This window comes from Dunckerocampus dactyliophorus, chromosome 1 (assembly GCF_027744805.1).
Source record: "Dunckerocampus dactyliophorus isolate RoL2022-P2 chromosome 1, RoL_Ddac_1.1, whole genome shotgun sequence".
Classification (NCBI taxonomy): domain Eukaryota; kingdom Metazoa; phylum Chordata; class Actinopteri; order Syngnathiformes; family Syngnathidae; genus Dunckerocampus; species Dunckerocampus dactyliophorus.
In genome coordinates, this window is record NC_072819.1 from 18,373,126 (window position 1) to 18,394,177 (window position 21,052).

Sequence of the window (21,052 nt, forward strand, 5' to 3'; positions counted from 1 at the left end):
CTTTTGCTTGCTACCTTATCACCTCTGCTCTGGCTGTCTCGCTTGTGGTTTTTCTTTCTCTTTGGGTGAAGAAATCGCATTAGAATCACTGTTTGTGCATCTAAAGCTTTCTTCTTACAAAGAGGTGACTCATTTGGACTTATTTAGAACATCTCCCTTTTAAAAGCCAAAGTGTTTTCACACACTGGACTGCAAATGGTGGCTTAATTATTTAGACAGGCAGACTGAATAGGGTAACGTTTAATGTCTTTATCATTTAAATCGCTAAAAAAAAAACCACATCCATATAAAGCTTGCCGTGCTTAAATCCAATGCTTTATTTCCTAGTATCAATGCAATCAATTGATTACCTTTTAAACAATGTTAGATCGATATATGTCGTCCGGAATGGCAACATGCCGAACACAGATTGATGTAGTTGGATCATAGGAATATGAATAAATATATGTTTATATATACCTCCTTTTTAAGGTGCCCCAAAATTAATGAAATCTGCACCGATAGATTGTGCGTGCTTAAAATATACATTATTTGTAGGATGTTATAATTTTGGGACCAGTGTCATTACATTGGATAATTTCCCATGGTACACTTGATCTGTCATGTCACGTTAGTGTACTGTGGTGTACTGCGTACTGTGCTCTAGATCAGCGGTCCCCAACCTTTTTTGACCCACGGACCGGCTTTTGTTCCCACAAATCTCCCGCGGACCAGAGGGGGAGGGGGTCGTACATTATAGTGATCTAACTTATCTTATTTATGATGTATTGTGTAAAACTAAGACATGAATAACATGAAATTAAAAGCAAACGATGAATGCCGACCCACCATCCACCAGTTCAAGTTCCAGACAAGTATTTCCAGAGAGATGATTACATCTCTGTTTGACGTGTGTGGTAAAAGGCAGTGCGCTAGCATGAATTTACTTGAGACAAATGTGCACATTAGCACTCAATAAGTCATCAAAACTTACCTTTATGCATTCCCACATAGTATCAGCATTTGACACCAAATATGAGGTGAAAGAAAAATGGTAGAAATACAGTAGTAGTCTATCTGTGCGGCATGAGATCAAGTTAGCACACACACAATGGACATGCGTCAAGTGAGACGGATGTAACAGAGAGAATCCAGCCACTTTTATAAATAAAACATAAAAAAATGAAATAATGGAAATAATTTTTTTCTTTCTGTGCGGCCCGGTACCAAATAACCCACGGCCCGGTACCGGGCCGCGGCCCGGGGTTTGTGCACCACTGCTCTAGAAAATTCTCAAAGTAACCAGAATACCGAATGTGAAATAGGCTTTCTTCAAAAATGTCAGGAAAACTATTTGCCCATGGTATGGACAATTTTGATAGCAAACAAGATCAGACAGAAGCAGGATGTGCTCCCTCATGTCCACACTTCATTCTAGTTGACAGGGGACGTGCTCAAGAAGTGCCTTGTATAAATTAAGCCTTAATATTTGGCAAAGGTCAGCAACTGTGTGTGTGTGTGTCTGTATAAGTGTGCATGTGTAATTGAGGTGCTGACAGATATTCATCAACATGAATCGACTTGAAGTGGTCCAGAGCTTCGTTAAACGTGTCAGAACAGAACAGATGCAGGATGTCTTCACATGCACTATGAACATCAATATTGATTTTTTTTTTAAATATGGAGACACATGCCAAAAACATGCATGGTAGGCTAATTGGAAACTCTCATTGTCCTTAGGTGTGATTGTGAGCGTGAATTGTTGTCCATTTATATGTGCCTTGAGAATGGCTGGTGACCAGTCCAAAGTGTATCCTCTTCATGCGCTAAGTCGGCTGGGATAGGCTCCAGCTCACCCATCACTCTGAACAGGATAAGCAGTAGAAAGTGAGTATATGAATTTGTTTTGTCTCAATTTTAGGCACCAGAAATACTAAGGATTTATCCACATAGATTCTTTTTATACAAGGATGATCTTTTTAAGACATTTTTTCAACACTAATTGTTAGAGTCGACTGTAGACGCAGTATGTGCACAGGAGGAGGCAAATGTGTGCCCCATTTTGAATATTCAGTCCCATTTTCTCTATTTATGTAATGACATTTGTGGGACCTGTAGACTTTTCCATTTGGTCTAATTTAGACATTAAAGAACAATTTTTAAAACGGACAAGATTCCACTTCATAGACATCTGCATTTTCCTCTTCTTGTCCCAGTTTTATCAAATGATTGCTCTCATCATTGCTCGTTTCTTTCCCCTGTTATTTATAGAATTGTGATGATGAAAATAGCTCTCCTGTCTCATCACTTTAAAGTAGATACTCCATTATGTTCAGTATTTTTAAATGTGCAGGGAAGTATCAGTATAAGTGTGTGTGTGTGTATGTGTGTGTGTGTGTGGGCTGTGTTGTCCTTTAATATCGTAGGACAGTGAAGTCAGTGGGATAAGTGCGTGATGGTGAAAAGATGCTCTCGACCACATGCTCTTAAGTGTGTGTAGCCTGCTCATATTTTGTCTGGGTGTGTGTCAGGGATTCTAAACAGGGGCTGTATTGTCCTGATGGGGATTGGCAACAGTGTGGCGTTCTGGACCACTGTAATTATGTCTGGGCTCTGGATGAAAGACACTATTGACAGAGTGAAGTGTCTGAAGGGAAGAAAGGGAGAGGAATGTGATGAATTGGAGAATAGGAAGCGTGCCTTATGGACTTTATGGAGTTAAAGGTCTCATAAGTCTTAGAGGTCCCACAGTAGTGTATTGGAACTGTGTTGTCTAAAATCTAGCCTTGATGTGGGAATTTAGTTTTAGTGCTTTAATAATCCTTACTGGGAACACGCCATTTTGTGTATCTGTAGCTTTAATGCTAATGAGCTGTTTGTTCACACCTGTTACTGATAGTGCGTGGCTCTAAGAAGCTCTATTGTGGACTTTATCCACTTTTTACATATACACTGTAACTCTGCACTTGTCCAATGTAATAGAAGCCATATATCACATACTGTACATTCAAGAACGTAACATTATGGAGTGGAACAGGAGGACACAAACATTGCCAACATTAGCATAGCTATGTGATCGCCATCGTCCGAGGGCTTGTTTTCCTTTTCTTTATCTTTCTATCGACTACGGTAATCAACAAACAGTAGTGCAACTTGCGATATCCTACCACGACTGTAACATCGTATACTAATGTGGTTACTACTCAAATCTCGAAGTTTGATAGTTATTTCTTTAAAATGTTGATTGTCTATGGGGGAATTAAGTTCTCTGAATGTTCTAAACTCCTGTTTCCCTGTCAGTGTTGGTGCCCGCCAAAATAGTATAGTGTGGAACAGGGCTGCATGGAGGTAGCTCAACCTGCCATAGTTGATCTCATGTTATCCTTCTTTATACAGGTGGTATTCAGGTTTTGACATGTATAGGCCCTGTCACACCGCCCGAACTTTGCTGTAGCGTCCCTGGAGCAGTGAAAAAATTCATCACCGCTCGTAACCGTGCACAAAATGGGAAAAAAAATCGAAAACACGGGTGTTGTCCTAGGGGTGCACCGCTGAAGCCGGTGTTGCTTTAGTGTTGGTTTAATGGTAACGAACATCGGTTTAGTGGTGACGCGAGCGTTGATAGAGCGGCGTTCTGCGCATGCAGATCAGTTATCCATGTATTTTACATAACACATAATGCTGCATTGCTTCAGTGTGAATTTTAATAAACTCCAACGTTGTATTGTTATTTACATCATTTGCAACGTTTTAATGGAAGCTTAGGTTAGCTTCAGTGTATATAGAGATCGTTTCACTGTGTGAAAATAAAGACAGCCGTCAGATAAGTTATAAAGGAATTAGATGAACACAAGCATTTTCAGCAACTGTACAACAGAGGGCGCTAAAGTCAAAGCAATGCCACAATAGACTATTGTGCTCCTGGTCCATTTCTCCCCGTATTTATAGCCAAATTCTGGTCTCCCTCCGACACCTCCATACCAACGCCAAACCAAAGTTCATCACCACAATGGATCGCTGCTTCATCGCTGCTTCAATGCCTGACACCGTTCCAGCAATCTGCTCGTGAAACGCTTACAGCCGCTCCACCAAAGTTTGTGCAACGTTTAATCACCGCCCGGGCAAAGCTGGCGAAGCAGCAGTGGTCCAGCGTTCAAGATTTCTGCGTTGGCCTAGAGGACCCAAGCGTCCACGAACTTGCATCTAGCGGCGCCAAACTTTGACTAGGCGTTGTTGGAGCGGTGATGAACTTTGCCGTGGCGGAAAATTGCCCGCTCCTCACCGCTGGCAATATTTTGTGCAGCTCAAAACTTTCGGAGCAGGACCATCAGCGGTGGCCGAGCGTATACGCCGTTGCCTTAGCGGGGGCCAACTTCTGTTAAACGTGATTAAACAGTCTGACTACACTTCTTTTTTCAACAAAATGAGGAATTATGGGATATAGGCCCTGACCAGTGACGTCAACCACACGGTTAACTTTGACGGTGCCGTAACGACGTAACTAACCATGTTTTGAACACGCATATTTAACGGTCGGTTAAGAGTTTAACCAGTAGTTAGGGGGCTAGTTCTCCAATGAGAATATTCACACGCATAGTTCTCAAGAGAGTTTCGTGTTCATGGACCAAATTTAAGTTTTTTATTAATTTATGGAAGCACATTCATAATCACGGAACACGGAAAACCGAGGACCACCTAACCGCAAACTAGTTGAATCAACAGCACCTCAGCTGGTTGAAGCTGGTACATTTTACTCATTTTTGCCTCAATTGCTTCAATCCAATCAGCAATCAATTCTACACAAACACACTATATTATAGAACATTATAGTGATTCCATTTATCTTATTTATTATGTAGTGTGTAAAACTAAGACAGGAACAACATTCACAAATTAAAGTCACAAAATAAATGCAGATCAACCATCCACCACTAGGAGCCTTAAATTTTTTTTTCAGAGAGAAGATATGTCACTGTTTTATGTGTGTGTGTAACAGGCGGTGTGCAAGCATGAATTAACTTGAGGTTGTGAACAGAACAAATGTGCACATCAGCACTCAATGACGTCATCAAACCTTACCTTTAAGCATTCTCACATAGTATCAGCATTTAGGACCAAATGTGAGGTGAAAGAAACACCGGAAAAATACACTATGGTAGTCTGTCCGTGCACAATGGTGTGTTTAAGGACTGTTGAACAAAGTGGGATGAGTCGCTGCCAAAACCTTGGGAAACCTTTTGGAAAAATATAATTTTTGTAATATAATAATGGCCCATATTTCCAAAATGTATGTGCATTTGCATACAATTTGATGTAGTTATTTACTTTTTAACATGTTTTTTTTATCATTGCACCTGAAAGTTTCCCGCGGCCCGGTACTGGTCTGTGGGCGGGGCCGAACCAGCCCAGTGGTTGGGGACCCCTGCTTTAGAATATCAGATCATTCCATTCTTTTTCTTTAGCAGCATTTTTGAGTTTTCAAAGTGTATCTGTACCTGTACTTGAACTTTGTCTATAATATCCACTTTGTTTCCCGTTCTCAGAGCTGGAGGCATATGAGGCTGAACAACAGGCATGAGGTTGTAAGAACAAGAACTGGAAATCAGAAGAGCAAGGGAGTCAATTCCGAGAGCCACTTCTATCAACACCTGGAAGTGGATTACACTTCTTCTTTCCTCCCATTACCATCATGGTCTCACCTCTCATCTTTCTCCTGATCTTCCCCCTGTCCACGACCACCTCCTCTTCTTCTAATCCCCCTTCCTCTCTCCTGTCTTTTTCCCCACCGGAAGGGGGCCTTACACATTTGGTGGTCCATAATAAATCCGGTGAGGTCTACCTGGGTGCCGTCAACTGGATCTACAAGCTGTCCAGCAACCTCACCAAGCTACGAAGCCATGTGACCGGCCCTGTGACAGACAACCCTCGCTGTTACCCTCCGCCTGGCGTCCAGTCATGCCCCCACGAGCTCGTGCAGACTCCCAATATCAATAAACTGCTGCTGCTTGATGCCGCCCACAACCGCTTAATTGCCTGTGGGAGTACTTCCCAGGGAATTTGCCAGTTCCTGCGTCTGGATGATTTGTTCAAGCTGGGCGAGCCCCACCACCGTAAGGAGCATTATCTATCTAGTGTTGCTGAGGCAAGCACCATGTCTGGAGTGGTCATTTCTCCAGATGTCTTCGGCGGAGGCGGGAAACTTTTTGTCGGTACTCCCATTGATGGAAAGTCTGAGTACTTTCCAACCCTGTCCAGCCGCAAGTTGATGTCTAATGAGGAGAATGCAGACATGTTCAGCTTCGTCTACCAGGATGAGTTTGTCTCTTCGCAGTTGAAGATCCCATCAGACACCCTCTCCAAATTCCCAGCATTTGACATCTACTACATCTACGGCTTCAACAGTGAGCAGTTTGTTTACTATCTCACGTTACAGCTTGACACCCAACTCACTTCCCCAGATGCAGGCAGTGAGCAGTTCTTCACTTCAAAGATTGTACGGCTTTGCGTGGATGACCCCAAATTCTACTCCTACATCGAGTTCCCCATTGGCTGCACCAAGGACGGAGTGGAGTATCGGTTGATCCAGGATGCTTATTTGGCTCGACCGGGGTCCCGTTTGGCTCAATCGCTTGGTATTCCGCAGCACGAGGCGGTTCTTTTTGCTGTGTTTGCCCAGGGCCAGAAGAACAGAGCCAAGCCACCCAAAGAGACAGCTTTGTGCCTGTTCACAATGAAGCAGATAAAGGAGAAGATTAAAATAAGGATTCAGTCGTGCTACAGTGGAGTGGGGATACTCTCTCTACCCTGGCTGCTCAACAAGGAACTATCCTGCATCAACTCGGTGAGTGGCTGATCCTGACTCTTTGATCCACTTGTGTTTGTACAGTAGCTGTCTTTTTATTAGTTTCACTGTGGAGGCCTAAAACTCCAATGAAGGTATCAGGGGGGTACCAGCGGCACTGCCATGACTTTGAGGGACTTGATGCAGACAACAGTGATTTAATGCTAAAGCCATAAGAAAACATACTACAAACATATTGAATTAACTGGGGAGACAGTGTGGAATACTGTAAATTCCAGTGTATAAGCCGCTACTTTTTTGTTAAACTTTGACGGCGGTGCGGCTAATTTATGGCTAAATCCTAATCTCATGACATCTCCTTTACTTCAGAACTACTAATAATCATTTAAATACTGTGCCACTCGCAAGTCAGTGAGGAAACGGTAGCTTTTTCTTTGGCAGGAACCAATCACGAGCTATCAATGTACTCACGACGAGCTTGTCAACCCAATGGAAATCGTAGGAGGTCATTAGTCAATATAACAGTCTGACTCACTGTGTCATCTTATTAAGAACACTAAACTCATCACACAGCAACTTAACACCCAAAAGATATACGTTTTCCAATAATACATTGCATCTGAGCAAATCATTCATTGGTACCTGCTGGGGCGCTGCAATGATGTCACCCTCCCTCTGGGCTCTGTCTCTTTTGGCTCCCACTGGTGGGTGGACAGAGACAGCATTGCGGCGGCATCCATCCATCCATCTATTTTCTATGCCGCTTGTCCTCCAATTAAATGCTTTGCTCAGACGCAATACATTATGGGGAAACCTTAAAATATATATTTTTTCCATTTTAAACTCGTATTGGTACTTGTTTTTCTATTTCTTAGGTGTACCTTTTGAGTGTTAAGTTGCTGTGTGATCAGTTTAGTATTCTTTGTCAGATTACACAGTGAGTCAGACTGTTATGTTGAGCAATGACCTCCTGCAGTTTCCAATGGTTTGACAAGCTCATTGTGGTTTTTTTCAAAGCTCATGATTGGCTCTTGACAAAAGAGCTGCCTGGTCCTCACAGACTTGTGCGTGCCACAATATGCCATTTTATGATGTGGATATATGTGGCTTATAGTCCGGTGCGGCTTATATATGTACACATCTTATTTTTCCTCTAAATTCAGTGGGTGTGGCTTATGCACAGGAATTTACAGTAATTTTGTGTCTGTTGTGTATAAAACACAATCTAAAGTCAATTTCAACTCATTTGTGCATTGCCATTTTGTGACATGAAAAACTTTCTCACAAAGACGATTAACTAAACAATATAAAACGGTGGGACTTATGTTTCAGCTGCTGTTTTTTCCGAAGTACAACACCTCATTGTGCACCAAAACGCACTTTGCTGCATCCAAAACATGTACTTTCACCAAACTACGACAAAACGTTACACCTCCTTAAATGTAAACAACTTCAAAGTATTTTCTGGTTATAGTCTGATTGTTTCGTAAAAATTCCGGGAATGACGGAAGTGACAATGATTCAAAATCAGAAATATGGTGAAATGTCCATGGTACGCGTTACGTTTCGATTTTCTACTGAGCTATTTTTTTCTAATCATTATTAATACACTTTGGAGAACTATTGTTGTACGTCATGTTTTTGGAGGGTGAAGTGCGTTACTCTTGTGGTAACTAACAGTGTACTGAAGAACACAGTGGTGAGTTTGGGACTAAGTTCGTAGCGTGATCTAACTTTGTGTTACGTGATGGAAACGTGATAAGCGGTGAAAAAAACTTTGCAGAAAAAGCCTCACCGGCATAAATTGTAATAATTAGCATGCACAATACTGTGTGTTTATGTGTATGCACAAAAAAACTAAACAAAACGGTGAGACACTTATTAATCACATTGAATCATATATAAAAATGTCAAAATTTTTTTTTCAAAACCTTTGACTTAAAGCTAATTTATTTAGCTATACAAAGAGAAAATCAAGCATTTATCAGAAAATGATAATAAGAAGTAAATCAACTGGAATTTTTTTTATGTATATGCTACAATTGCGCTTTCAGTAAACAGTACCCTGCTGCCACGAAATATACCACGATGTGATATTTTCTTGCACGTTTTTCTTCATAAACTGAAAGAGAACAAGTGATACTTTATTTTAATATGCAAATAGAAAATAACTTACATTTTTGCTTGCTATGTCTCTTTTGGTACCCTTTTCAAACTTGTATGATCATAGACGCTGGACCCCTATAATGAATTTTACGTATATTGGATTTAATTGCATTATATTATCCATTCATTTTCTGTGCCGCTTGTCCTCACTCGGGTCGCCGGTATGTTGGAGCTTCATCGGGCGAAGGGCGGGGTACACCCTGGACTTTTTGCTAGCATGGCACTGGATTATATTATATATTTACCTAAATCACGAGGAAAGGGTCATTCATTGGAAGCAGCTGATAATTGGAAAGAGGCTGCTACTACTGAAATATAACTCATTGTATATTGTTTACATAACATGATAACTTATAACAACTTAATTTTTAAACTTTAATCATGTTTTGGAGTGCATGAGAAAGTGGAAAGAAAAACCCAGCAAACTTGACCACATGGTCATTTATTAAAAAAGTACATTGCACACAATACAGCTACAATAGAACCAATGTTGTAACAGTGTAAGGTGCAAACTGCTCAGCCAACACTAATATGAGATGAGTTCACTGTGAACAACAGTACAACTAGAAGTTTCGTATGAGTTTCGCACTAACAGCTTAGTTGCACAACCCAACATTTTAAAGCACATGCAGAGGTACATAAAGCTGCTGGATGCTGACCACTTATAATACTTCAAATGCAGCTACTGCCATCCTGTTGAGTTAATTAAAAAACCTGCATCAGGAGGTTGCCTACAGCCACAGCTGTTAATGGCAATGTTGTTTGACCGGGGCTAATGAGAGACCCTGGCGGTTATTGGCAGACCACGTGCCTGGCAACAGGAAGAGATTGTGGCTAATTGAGTATAGCCATTAATTGGAACATTTAACATAATTCTTATTCATTATGAAAATGTTCAACAGCATCTTTGATTGAACTGCGTTTGAATTCTGAGGGTGTTCTACTGAAGGACAGAATAGGAAGCTGTAATCACCAGTTGGAATAATTCACACTGTGTGCAATTTGCCGATGGCTTGTCTTCCCCGTTCCTCATAGATGAGCATTATGGGTGCCCTGTATCCTCATGAATTATTCAACTGGTCTCACCTCCTGTTATTCAGTCGATTCTCTGTAACAGCCTGCCATAAATCTCTGAACTACTCTCCACTTCGCCCCATCTTCTCTTTCCTCCTCTGCCCTCACTTTCTCTTTAGTGTCTTCCAATCTAGCCTCATTATTTGCGTGATGATTTCTCCAGTCCCATTCAAACCTTGCCTTTTCTTTCAATCTGACCTTCCCATTTCTTCCCCTGACCTCCTCTTTCGTGAATATTGTAAACTTTAACATCCTTCATATCTTCACTCCTGATTCTTTTTGTTCCCTCTCATCTGCAAACTCTCCGCTCTCGCTCTGTCACCATCCCGGCTGTGACCTCCTCTTGACTTTCCGCTGAGTGATGAGGTAAAGAGTGACTTAGTGTGTAAGCCAGCGTCTGAATGTGATCTGAAAACACAATGCTGACAGAACAGCTGATGCAATGAAAGAAGGGCTAGATTGATGCAGACTGATGAAGACTGAAAGGATGGTGATAGAGAGAGATATGGTGGGTGGGGGGTGGGGGGTGGGGGCTTGCAACTGCTGAATTATTGTTGAAATGGTGTATAGAGAACAGGATGAGGATTGAATGTAAAATAAGTGTGCACATGAGAGGACTCCAAGGAAAGGGTAAGAAAGGGCTTAAACGTACGTATACAATGGAACCTGCTTAAATCAGTCTTGCTTATGTTAACAACCTGTCTATAGACTGACTCATCAAGTCCCAGTCCCCCTCACCGTCTTCTTCATATAACTAAAAAGTGCCGGCTTAAGTCAACGTCAACATACATGGTGGACTTGGAAGTGGTCGTGGACGTCAACAATGTCGACACATTTTGTCCACCATGCATTTGTATTTAGTCATTTTATGTCTGTGGTGTTATTATTATTATTGTTATTAGTCATTCCCCCCCGATTAGGAATACGATTGAAAAACTGATAATATCTATTTATTTATGTGTACTGTACAGACTGAACTGGAAAATATAACCAGCGAAATGCAACAAAATGGAGAGCTGTGAAGCATAGAAGTGTATGCAAGAGTCAAATTGCATGCTGAGTATGATCCATTTGTACATGTTGGCAGGTCTGCACTAACACTGAAAGTACTCCCTGCCTCTCATGGCCCCCTGACAGTTCACCGTCCCCCCCAGGGGGGTCCACCTCACTATTTGAGAAGCTCTGGTTTATGTCAACGTGTGTTGTCGTATGATCTACCTCTTCATCACAAAGCTTCGTGACCCCACAACAAGAATAGAACTTTCTAGTTATACTACATTAAAACTTTCACACAGTGACTTCCTGCTCAGTGCAAAGTAAGCTTTCAAAATAAAAGCATGGAAGTATTAATCTGTTTTTTACCTCAGCAACCAACACAATGGATTCAAATTTTTATTTGTATAGATTGTTAGCCGTCGGAAGAAAAATTTGCGCTTGTACAAAAGCTTTGTTATCATTGTAGTCAAAACATACAATAAAAGTACAGCAGCAACTCTCCTAGATAATAGTAAACATGGTAGGTGCAGTAATGCTCCTCAACGCTGGTTGCCACTCGATTTGCGGCACCCACAAGAAGAAAAAAACGCAACACCACCATGCAGACATGTCCGCTGTTTCACGCTGGACAATGGACATTCGGCTCTGTAGCTACATCGGTAGTTCCCCCTCACTGTGCCCGGATTACTGTGTCATCATGCAGGGAGCTTGCACGCAGTGGCAAAGCTATGTGGTGGCCAATGGCGGCTGTGGGCCACCCTTGGTTATTCTCTGGCCACCCCACTGGCCATCTAGACATTTCAGGTATCAACTTGTTGCCACACCTCTATGAGTAATGGTCTCACCTTGGCCACCCTAATGAAAAATTTCTGGCTCCCCCGCTGCTTTGTAATGTTTTTTTTAGCAGGTGCTCTCTTGATTTGATAAATTTGTCTGGCAGAAACATTTCTGTCAGGTAAGAAAAAACTAGCAAACTCTGTTCTGTAAAAAGAACTGTTTAGAATGTAAGAAACCTTTCTCATTATGCCTTTATCAGCACAATCCCAGCTGTCATCTGAATCAGCCACACATTTATTCACCGTACGATATTTTTTGTAAATTATGGAATGTTTTCATAATATTGCTTAATAAAATGGAACACCAGTTTTCTTTTACTTGGGCTCACCTGGCAAACTAATTATGACAGTTGTCCCAGATTGATATCAGCATTCCAAAGAGTCCTAAGACACAATGCCATCCATTCATTTCATTGAGAACATGATACTAAAATCCTATTTGCATAATAATTTGGAACACAGTGTATATGTGTTCATCAGTATAGTGAGATGTTACAGTAGCTGTACAATGAAGTGTACATCTTCTTTCAAATCAGCGCACACGTTTACATGGATCCCAGGAGGACATCATGAATGCTTTTTTTAATCGCCCGTGCGTGTTATAAGGCACACATATGTGCTTCTACCCCTGCACGAAATTGTCAACACTTAAGTTTGCTTGTGTCTAACCAATGAAATGCATAGCAAAACGTAGCTGCAAGCTAGCTAAATTATGCTGTACGTAGAGTAATTACTCATGTCTCTGTTCTTTAGTTGACACAAATAAATCAGTTGAGGCCTTCCTACGTATTCAACGGCAACATATTTCAAAGTGTTTGTATTTGCTGATAAATCCCGCACCATGGCCATGCTGATCGTTGCACATTTACTTTCTATGTTCAGCATCTGTAAGCTCTGCATATTTCATTAACTTCTGAAGACTGTCATGGCTGATGCCGGGCAATATAAGCGTTACATCTTTGTCATAAGCCCGCATGGTAATGTGCTCAGCGTCATGTTGCCTTGTAGTCTGAAGTGTGTGTGTGTCCTCGCTTGCTTGCATTTAATTATGCAAATGAGTGTACAGTTACATGATTGTCCTTTATGGCCATCTGTCGTTTTTGCCGGCAATCGATCAAGGTCGTGTCAGAGGCACTCGCTCTGGGACGTGGCTGTGATGAATTTATCATCTTGTAGGCATGTTCGGTGTTTCGCTGAAGCAACAGCTCATTGCCTACGCCGCCGTGCCAGGTGGAAGCTTTCATGCACGCCCGTTTCTAGAGAGAAAAGTGAGTTCATCCAGACAAAACCCCTCCCTCTTTTCAACAGGGAAGCTATCAAACTTGATCAAGATGTGTAGAAGTTGAAGGCATTTACCACAATGTGTCTTGAGGTAAGACTCCACACTTGGATTCATCTGAAGTACAGTTTATGTGCCTCATTGGGTGCTGCTGTTTTGGGTAGCAACTGAATTTAAATAGCCTCACGAATTGATGGGAAAAGATGATGTGTTTGTTTGTCTCAAGCTGATGATGCAAACAGCGACTAATTGGGGCATAATACGTATTAAAAAGAAACATAAATTTGTAGAGGGGTGGTACATGGTCCTTGACAGGACTTAAATCTGCATAATGGTGTTTACCACAGTTTGCCTTCTTTAGTCATCTTCCATATTGATGGACGTAGAAGTTGGAAGCACTTACCACTGTGTATTTTATATAAGAACTCTGATAAGACTCCACACTTTATTTTAGTTAAGCTCCTGGTTACGGGTCTCAGTGGATGCAGCTTTTTTGGGTAGCATCGGAGTTTAAATGGGCTCAGTAATGTGTAAACATTAGGGTTTATGAAGTAAATACTTTTACTACATTTACATTTTTTTCCTGATGGGAAAAGGGAGGCATTTGTTTGTCTCAAGCTGATGATCAAAGTGTATTTTATTAGAAACTCCATACTCCATCCATAGACTCCATACTTAAATGAATCTGAGACTCTGCTGTGGAATTGCTGTTAATAGGGTACATCAGATCCCCGCTATCTGCCTCGGCCTTCATTTAAATTGTTATTGTCACATCTTTAGTAATTATTACAGACTTAGAATGAATGAATGAGACACGATTTCTGTGAAAAATGACCTATTTTTGGAGAAAATAATTGAAATAATAAAACAATGTAACAAAAAAAACACTGAATGCTGAATAAATGAATATGCGGCCATCCACTGTACTGTACAAGAAGTCTTCAGCCACTACTTCTGCGGTTAGTGTTTAAATCTTTAAGTCTAATTTTTGACCATGTCTTTGTCACAACGTGCGTTAACCGCTGTCTATTTCTATTGTCCACTAAATAGCTGGTCACAACTGTAGGGGGATCCCGGGAGCAATCCGCTCTACCTTAGCCTAGTTCTGAGTGAATTTGTTTTTTTGAAGCTATTTCAAAAGACAATGAGGTTACTTCTTGCAATCGTCAAGGACAAATAAAGCCACTCACATCAAAACTCTGCAAGAAGTCACAATGTTTGTGATGCATTCATATTTTTTACACTGAGATTGAAACGTCGCAGCGTCCTCTTTTTGAAGGGCGGCCCACTCTTGGAACTTTTTGCCTTCTGTGAATTGAACTGTCTTTGAACTTAGTTTTGAAAGCGGCTTTAAGAAAACACTTGCTATGAGATGACACGACACCTCCCAGTTGTGTCTTCCAGTCTCATGAGTGGTAACACTTTGATTTCATACACAAGGGATATCCATTTCATTAACATCTTTGTGACCTGTACACTTGAATTAGCTTTACCAGTAATGACTTAGGTTGGTCCCGCTTACAGGAAATGACTATACTGGCATTATTTTTTTAAATTATATAATTAACATAATGTTCCCACAGTAATTAGACCAGTTTTGTTAATGTTGGGTCTTTCCCAAACTGCATACAATTTTCCAAAATGTCTGGATAAAATGAATTCATGGGGAATTATAGACACAGTGGTGCCTCGCCACATTGTGGTCAGTCTGTCACGGTTTTTCAAACATATATTAATTAATAAATCATGCTGTTATGTGGTTGCATACGGCCTATTAATAGTAAAAAAAAACATGCTTATTTAAGGAAATTATACATATTTTTTGCTAATTATGCGTTTTCAAGCATAAAAATGGCTAAATGAGCAAAAATACAAATACAAGGCAGAAGATGCATTGAAATTGTAAATGTGACATTCTACATTGGTCAGTAATTGTTCAGTGAGACAAGGACCCGACTTGATGGCCTGAACAACTTGACTTTTATTTTGGGTTGAAATGATCTCAAACAGGCACAATAATAATAGCATAATAATAATCATCATCATCATCATCATCATTATAATAACAACACGGTCTACTTTTGCGGCCGTAATCCAGCTAAAACTCAACTCTTAACTCCTGATGTCACTTCTTGTTCACACATCTGTAACACAAATAAGCAACACACACAAGCACAAGTTTTATTAACGTCTTAAACATATTATTTTCCCTGATTATATCTACTATTTTGCATAATACGAGTGTAAAGGTAATTATAGGTGTCAGGGTCTACACCAGGGGTCACCAACGTTTTTCCTTGTGAGAGCTACTTTTACAAAATGAAAATGGCCAAGAGCTACTCATTTTTGTGACATTTATTTCCAGAGCTTATTTTAAACCCAAACAAAGCAAATATGCTTGTTTTACCAGAACGTTAACAAAATGCTGGTGTCCACAACTCACATTTTGTATTTCAGAATGCATTTCTTTCTACTGTTCTTTCATTATTAACTGAAAACCTGAATGAAAAGCAGGCTTGCGGGCACCTCATGTGGTTGTGGGGGGCTACCTGGTGCACGTTGGTGACCCCTGGTCTACATGTAGTTGTTTGTGACACACCGCCACAACAAAATAAAAGCCGCCACACCTTAAAAATTAGTTGTTTTTTTTAAAACTTGAAAACAGTGTTAAATAATATATTGTATGAATGGATATACGTATAGGCTATATACACTAGATACGTATATCTATGCACACATTGACAACAATTACTTTGAAAACAATTTAAAATATAATAAATAGAATGCATTTCTTTCTAGTGTTTTCACATTATTAACTGAAAACCTGAATGAAAAGCAGGCTTGCGAGCGCCTCGTGATCATGAGGTGCTACCTGGTGCCTGCGGGCAACACGTTGGGAAAGCGTCTAGTGAGATCTGCACATATTTGCATGACATTTACTGTAAATTTTTTTTTATAAAATGCTCTCTTTGAATACACAATGGAACATCTACAGGAGGCTGCTCCTTCTTTTGGAATAAGTGTTGCAAAAAAGCTACAAAAACTTTAGGAAAAAAAATTTTTGGCATTAGAAGTTTCATTGATGTCTCCCTGAAGTCTGTGCATTTCACGGGCGTGACTCAAAACGTCAGGTCTTTCCCTTTTTGCCTCCTTGGCGTGGCCTCATTATCACAGACAGGGCCAGTGTTGCTCTGCTGGGAGTTAAAACGAGTGCTGGGTGACCTTCGCCGGCTGTGGGCTGCCATCCAGCACTATACAGCTCTGTAAGATGGCCGACCGAGAAGCGACGTTACAGCCTCAGAATGTCTAATGAGACTTATTCAGACACAGAGATACTATCCTCTGTGTCTGTTTTTTAAAGGGTTCACTTTATCTCTCTATTGTGTGGCAAAGTGGATGTCAAAGGGAAAATTGGCCGCAATAACAAGCAAGAGATTTCTGCTGTTGGAATCCTTCCTTTTTCTTGCTACCTCCGCCAAGCGCAGTGCAAAGCGCAAGCGTAGCGCTGAGGTTATGTTTTTGCCGGCGTTTATCTGTTTGCCAGTTTGTTTGTGTTCAAAATGACTTGAAAAATTCTCAATGGATTTGAGTGACATTTCTAGGAATTGTTGGGAATGGGATATGGAAGAACTGACTAAATTTTGGGGTTGATCCGGATCACCGTCTGGATACAGGAATTTTTTAAACGATTCTTTGACATTGCGAGATAGGACCATTTTTGGCATTTGTACATGTAACTCCACAAAAAATGGTCAGAACACTTGGAAAGAAAATTCAGGACAAGCTTCCAACAGGTTCTACAAAACATCAAAAAAATGCAAGATTATTATTTTGGTGTGAATCACAATATCGGGTATAGCACTTGGCGGAGGTCTGCGCTCTGTTGCTCTCTAGTTGTTGTATTTATCATTGTTTATCTCTATTGCGGTCTATTCTTGTGGAGACTTTGTTGACTCTGACTTCCTGGCAGCTGGTGACTTAGTTACTTGCTCCTGTTTATTGCTTATTTTGACTCCAGTCTCATGAGAGTTGTCTTGTATCACACACATTGCATCATGCTTGACGGCTCCTGTGTAGGGGATATCATGGCTCCAATGACTGCTATTACATCATGCAAGGCATATTTCCCCTCGAGATCACCCCTCAGCTATATTGTGCATTTGGGTAATAAGTGTAGATAGACAACATACAGCAATTACAACTAACTACAGTACATATGTTCCTACTCCAGCCACCAAAAATGTAAATATTTGGCATATGAGCTAAGGTCAAACACAATCAGCTCTAAAACGAAAAACAAAACAAACCAAAAACACCATAAAAAAAACCTTTATGTAACATTTTAACATGTGTAACAAGTGTAAAAAGAAACAAACCACTTCTAATGAAGTTCATTTTAAAAGTGTGATGATGACAGTAAAGAAAGGCTTTATTAAGGCAATATTTTACCCAGATTCACTTGGCATAATTTCCTATGAGAAAACTTGTTGAGAACTTGGAACAACTTGGAAGTCAACCAATATCGAGATTTTTATTTGAGGGGAAATAACCCTGACAGACAGCTGTTAAATAAGTGTCACCCGTCTTGTGCATAGCAGGTTAAGTTTATTTTTCTCTATTATCTCACAGCATGACACAGCATAATGTTACACACCTCCAGGCCTTTTAATGTGACATACTGTATGCTTGCGTCTTGTGGTATTTTAAGCCTTAGGCCTCATACTCACGTGTTTCCCACAGTGCTATGAAATCTCCCTAATTCGTGGTTAATTCTCAACAGGGGGACACGGGGGAATTTGTGAATAGCGCCTCTGAAGCAATATGACCACACAGTGGTGGCCATTGTTAACTCTAGCACATGACAAAAATGGATTAATGACCGCTATTGGCTCACAAGAGCATCGGCTTGTTGTGGATTTTGAGTGTGCCACTGAGGCTGAAGTGACCCCCGTTTGTTTTTGGAAATGTATCACACATTTCAACAAGATATTCAGTAGGGTTTTTATTTTAGAATAACAACTTTAACAACTACAGTGAAACGTTGGTGAAACCTTGTCATTAATCTGTTAACGTACACTGGCCGAATCCATTTTTCTCATGAAAAATTATGTAAAGCCAAGTAATCTGTTCCAGAAAGCCAAAAAATGTTAACACAAAACAACTTTAATTTTATAATTCTAGAGCTACGTGGAGAAAACACTTTGAAATGCATATACATGTCAAATGAAAGGCATAAATGAACATTTAACATCAGTTTTACCTTGACTGAAGACGGCGAAATCCACTCAGAGACCATTGTATGTATTAACAAGCAAATAAGATGCTAACAAGGACGTTTTGTGATAAACATTCATTACAAACAGTTGGACTCATGCAATGCATGAACAACACGACAAGACGAACAACATATTGATCTAACCGCTAGCTGGAAAATGCGTGCAAACTGAGGCAAAATTTTGGTATAATCGTTTTACCTTAACCAAAAAACACGCTAACTGGGGTGTACACTAACCAAGGTTCCACTGTACCTCCTATTTTAGTATTAAAGTGTACCATATAGACCCTAATACTGTATAAGACGACCCTGAATATACGACAGCCTCTCTTTTTTGATTTTTTTTTTTCAGAAAAAATGTAAAACAAAAAACTAAATTAAATATCAGTGAAATGACTTTATTGAGCTTTAGTATAGTACTGCATAATGTACACCAGATACTTTATGCATATGATCATTCACCATTATCTTAAAATTAGCATCATAACTTTGTTTCTGTTGTTTGCGAACTTGCTAGCAAACTTTGAGACACTTTATTCTTGGCTGGATTGTGGCTGCTTCTCTTCAGGTCACTGTTGTGTGTGTGTGTGTGTGTGTGTGAGTGACAGGAAGAAAACCTCTGACTCGCTTAAGGGGAGTTGTTTGGAGCCACCTTATGGTTTCCATGTGTGAATCTCTAGACCACAAATATAAGACAACCTGTCTTTTTTTTAGAAAAAATGCACAATAGTGCATTCCTGCACATTGGTGATTCAACATTCACAGCCCTGTAAATGTGCTGATTTTTGGTCAAAATAATATATTTTTTTACTTTTTTTTCCTGCAGAAAACACATCTCATTCACCCTGATTTGGCAATTTAAAAAAGGCCACAAATTTTACGTGTTTTACATGTTAACATGTTTCACTGATGATGTTTTTTCATCAAGCGTTGACATGTTGTTCGCAGGTCCTGTGAGACACAAATGTGAAAGTTATATATAACTTCTACACCGCCTTCATCTACCATCTTACATTATCAGTCATTATTGGGGAGTACTTATACATGTCGTACTTCAAAATGTGTTTAATACGTGTGTGAGGCATATTGAATGACGGGGGAGGGTACTTGAGCTGAATCTAATCAAATAATTACAACAGTGTCATGTTTTTATTACAAATGTTCATTGAAATGTAAGGGAACGTCAAGCTGCGGGAGGGTTTTGGAAGGGGTGCGAGCTATGTGTCAAAAATAGACATTTTTATAGACATCTCAATTATTCGCCGATTTCCGCCACGTTTCATTACTGGTGGTACCGGGCCCTAACCCCAGCGAAAAGCGGGGATCTCCTGTACGTACTGTTTCTCAATTGAAACATGTATTATTTTTTTTTGTTTTCATCTGCAAGAAGATCAAAGGCAAGGTGACAGCAAGAAAAGCAATGATGTCCTGCACGCTGTGCCAGTGCCAAAACAACAGTGCACTGAGTCAACATCCAATAACATCCTCCTTATACAGCCTACAGCCACTGGGGGATATTTGTGCGGTATCTTGTAATTGCTATGAGGTAATGTGACATATAGAGGGGATCCTATTCTTATGCAACCTTAAAACTACCTTCAGGCTTACAGTCACAAATGTCCAGAGTTGTAACGCCGCACCCCATTTGTTAAAAAATCAACTGTGACAACCATCTTCACTGGACCTGTATAGGACAGCAGGTTTGGGTGAGCTCCTGTTGCGGTCTGCTGTAATTGGATTATGTCCTGTCATGAATGGCTTTAGTTCCGATTACACAGATTAAGCTTGTGCTTTTCTCGGATAGGGGCAGCATGGCTTTAAGAACATTATCTGTGGTTTGCGTTACAGTACATACAGGAATGTAGAAAGAGCAGTTTTGGATGAGGCTCTTTGACCAAAGTAAACTTTAGAATAGGTCTTTAAACTTCAGAGTGGAAGACATAAATACATGGGATGTCGAAACTTTGCATTCATTTTTACATCTAAGAGTTCAAAGACATCTCCTTTAGTTAATCCCAAAGGTGTTTTTGTATGGGATACACATCAGGGCTGTCAGGTTTTTCCACACCAAACTCATCCAAGCATGTCTTTAAGGCCCTTGCTTGGTGCTGTGGAGCAGTCATGGTGGAACAAAAAAGGACATTCCCTAAACCAGGGGTTGGGAACCTTTACTATCAAAAGAGCCATTTTGCCCCCTCGCCCACTGAACAAAAATAGTCTGGAGTCGCAAACGTTTAAAACAACATCTTATAACTGTTTCAAAGTTTGGATCATGCTTAATTGTACCTGTTACAACAATAGAATACAACAAATAGAAGTGCAGTGTGCATCTGTAATGGATGCCAACTAGTGGGGTTGTGTTAGTACAGTCAAACTTGTCTATAGCGGCCACTAGAGGGAGTCTGCAAAAGTGGCCGCTATAGACAGGTGGCCTCTATAGACAGGTTGGCGTCCAGTTTGAATGTTGACCAGTAAAGGAAAAAAAAGAAAAAAAAGGGGGAATTTTTTTTAAAAATAATAATGTTGACCAGTAGAGGGCACTGCGGACTGTGGATAAAAGTTGTACAACACTACTAGGCTTGTTATTATCATGGTTCATGGTTTTAATCCTGAACATGCATGAGTCAAACAGTAGCACATCACAT

General features: G+C 40.3%; 1 protein-coding gene across 2 annotated transcripts in view; it reads left to right on the forward strand.

The window, feature by feature from the left end:
• LOC129194286 (plexin-A1-like) overlaps nucleotides 1-21,052 on the forward strand; it is a 316,667-nt gene that overhangs the window by 50,364 nt on the left and 245,251 nt on the right. For both annotated transcript variants that reach the window (XM_054799421.1, XM_054799428.1), the window contains exon 2: nucleotides 5,523-6,820. In XM_054799421.1, the coding sequence (XP_054655396.1) occupies nucleotides 5,669-6,820 (1,152 nt within the window). In that variant the 5' untranslated portion in view covers nucleotides 5,523-5,668. The remainder of the gene's footprint in view (nucleotides 1-5,522; nucleotides 6,821-21,052) is intronic.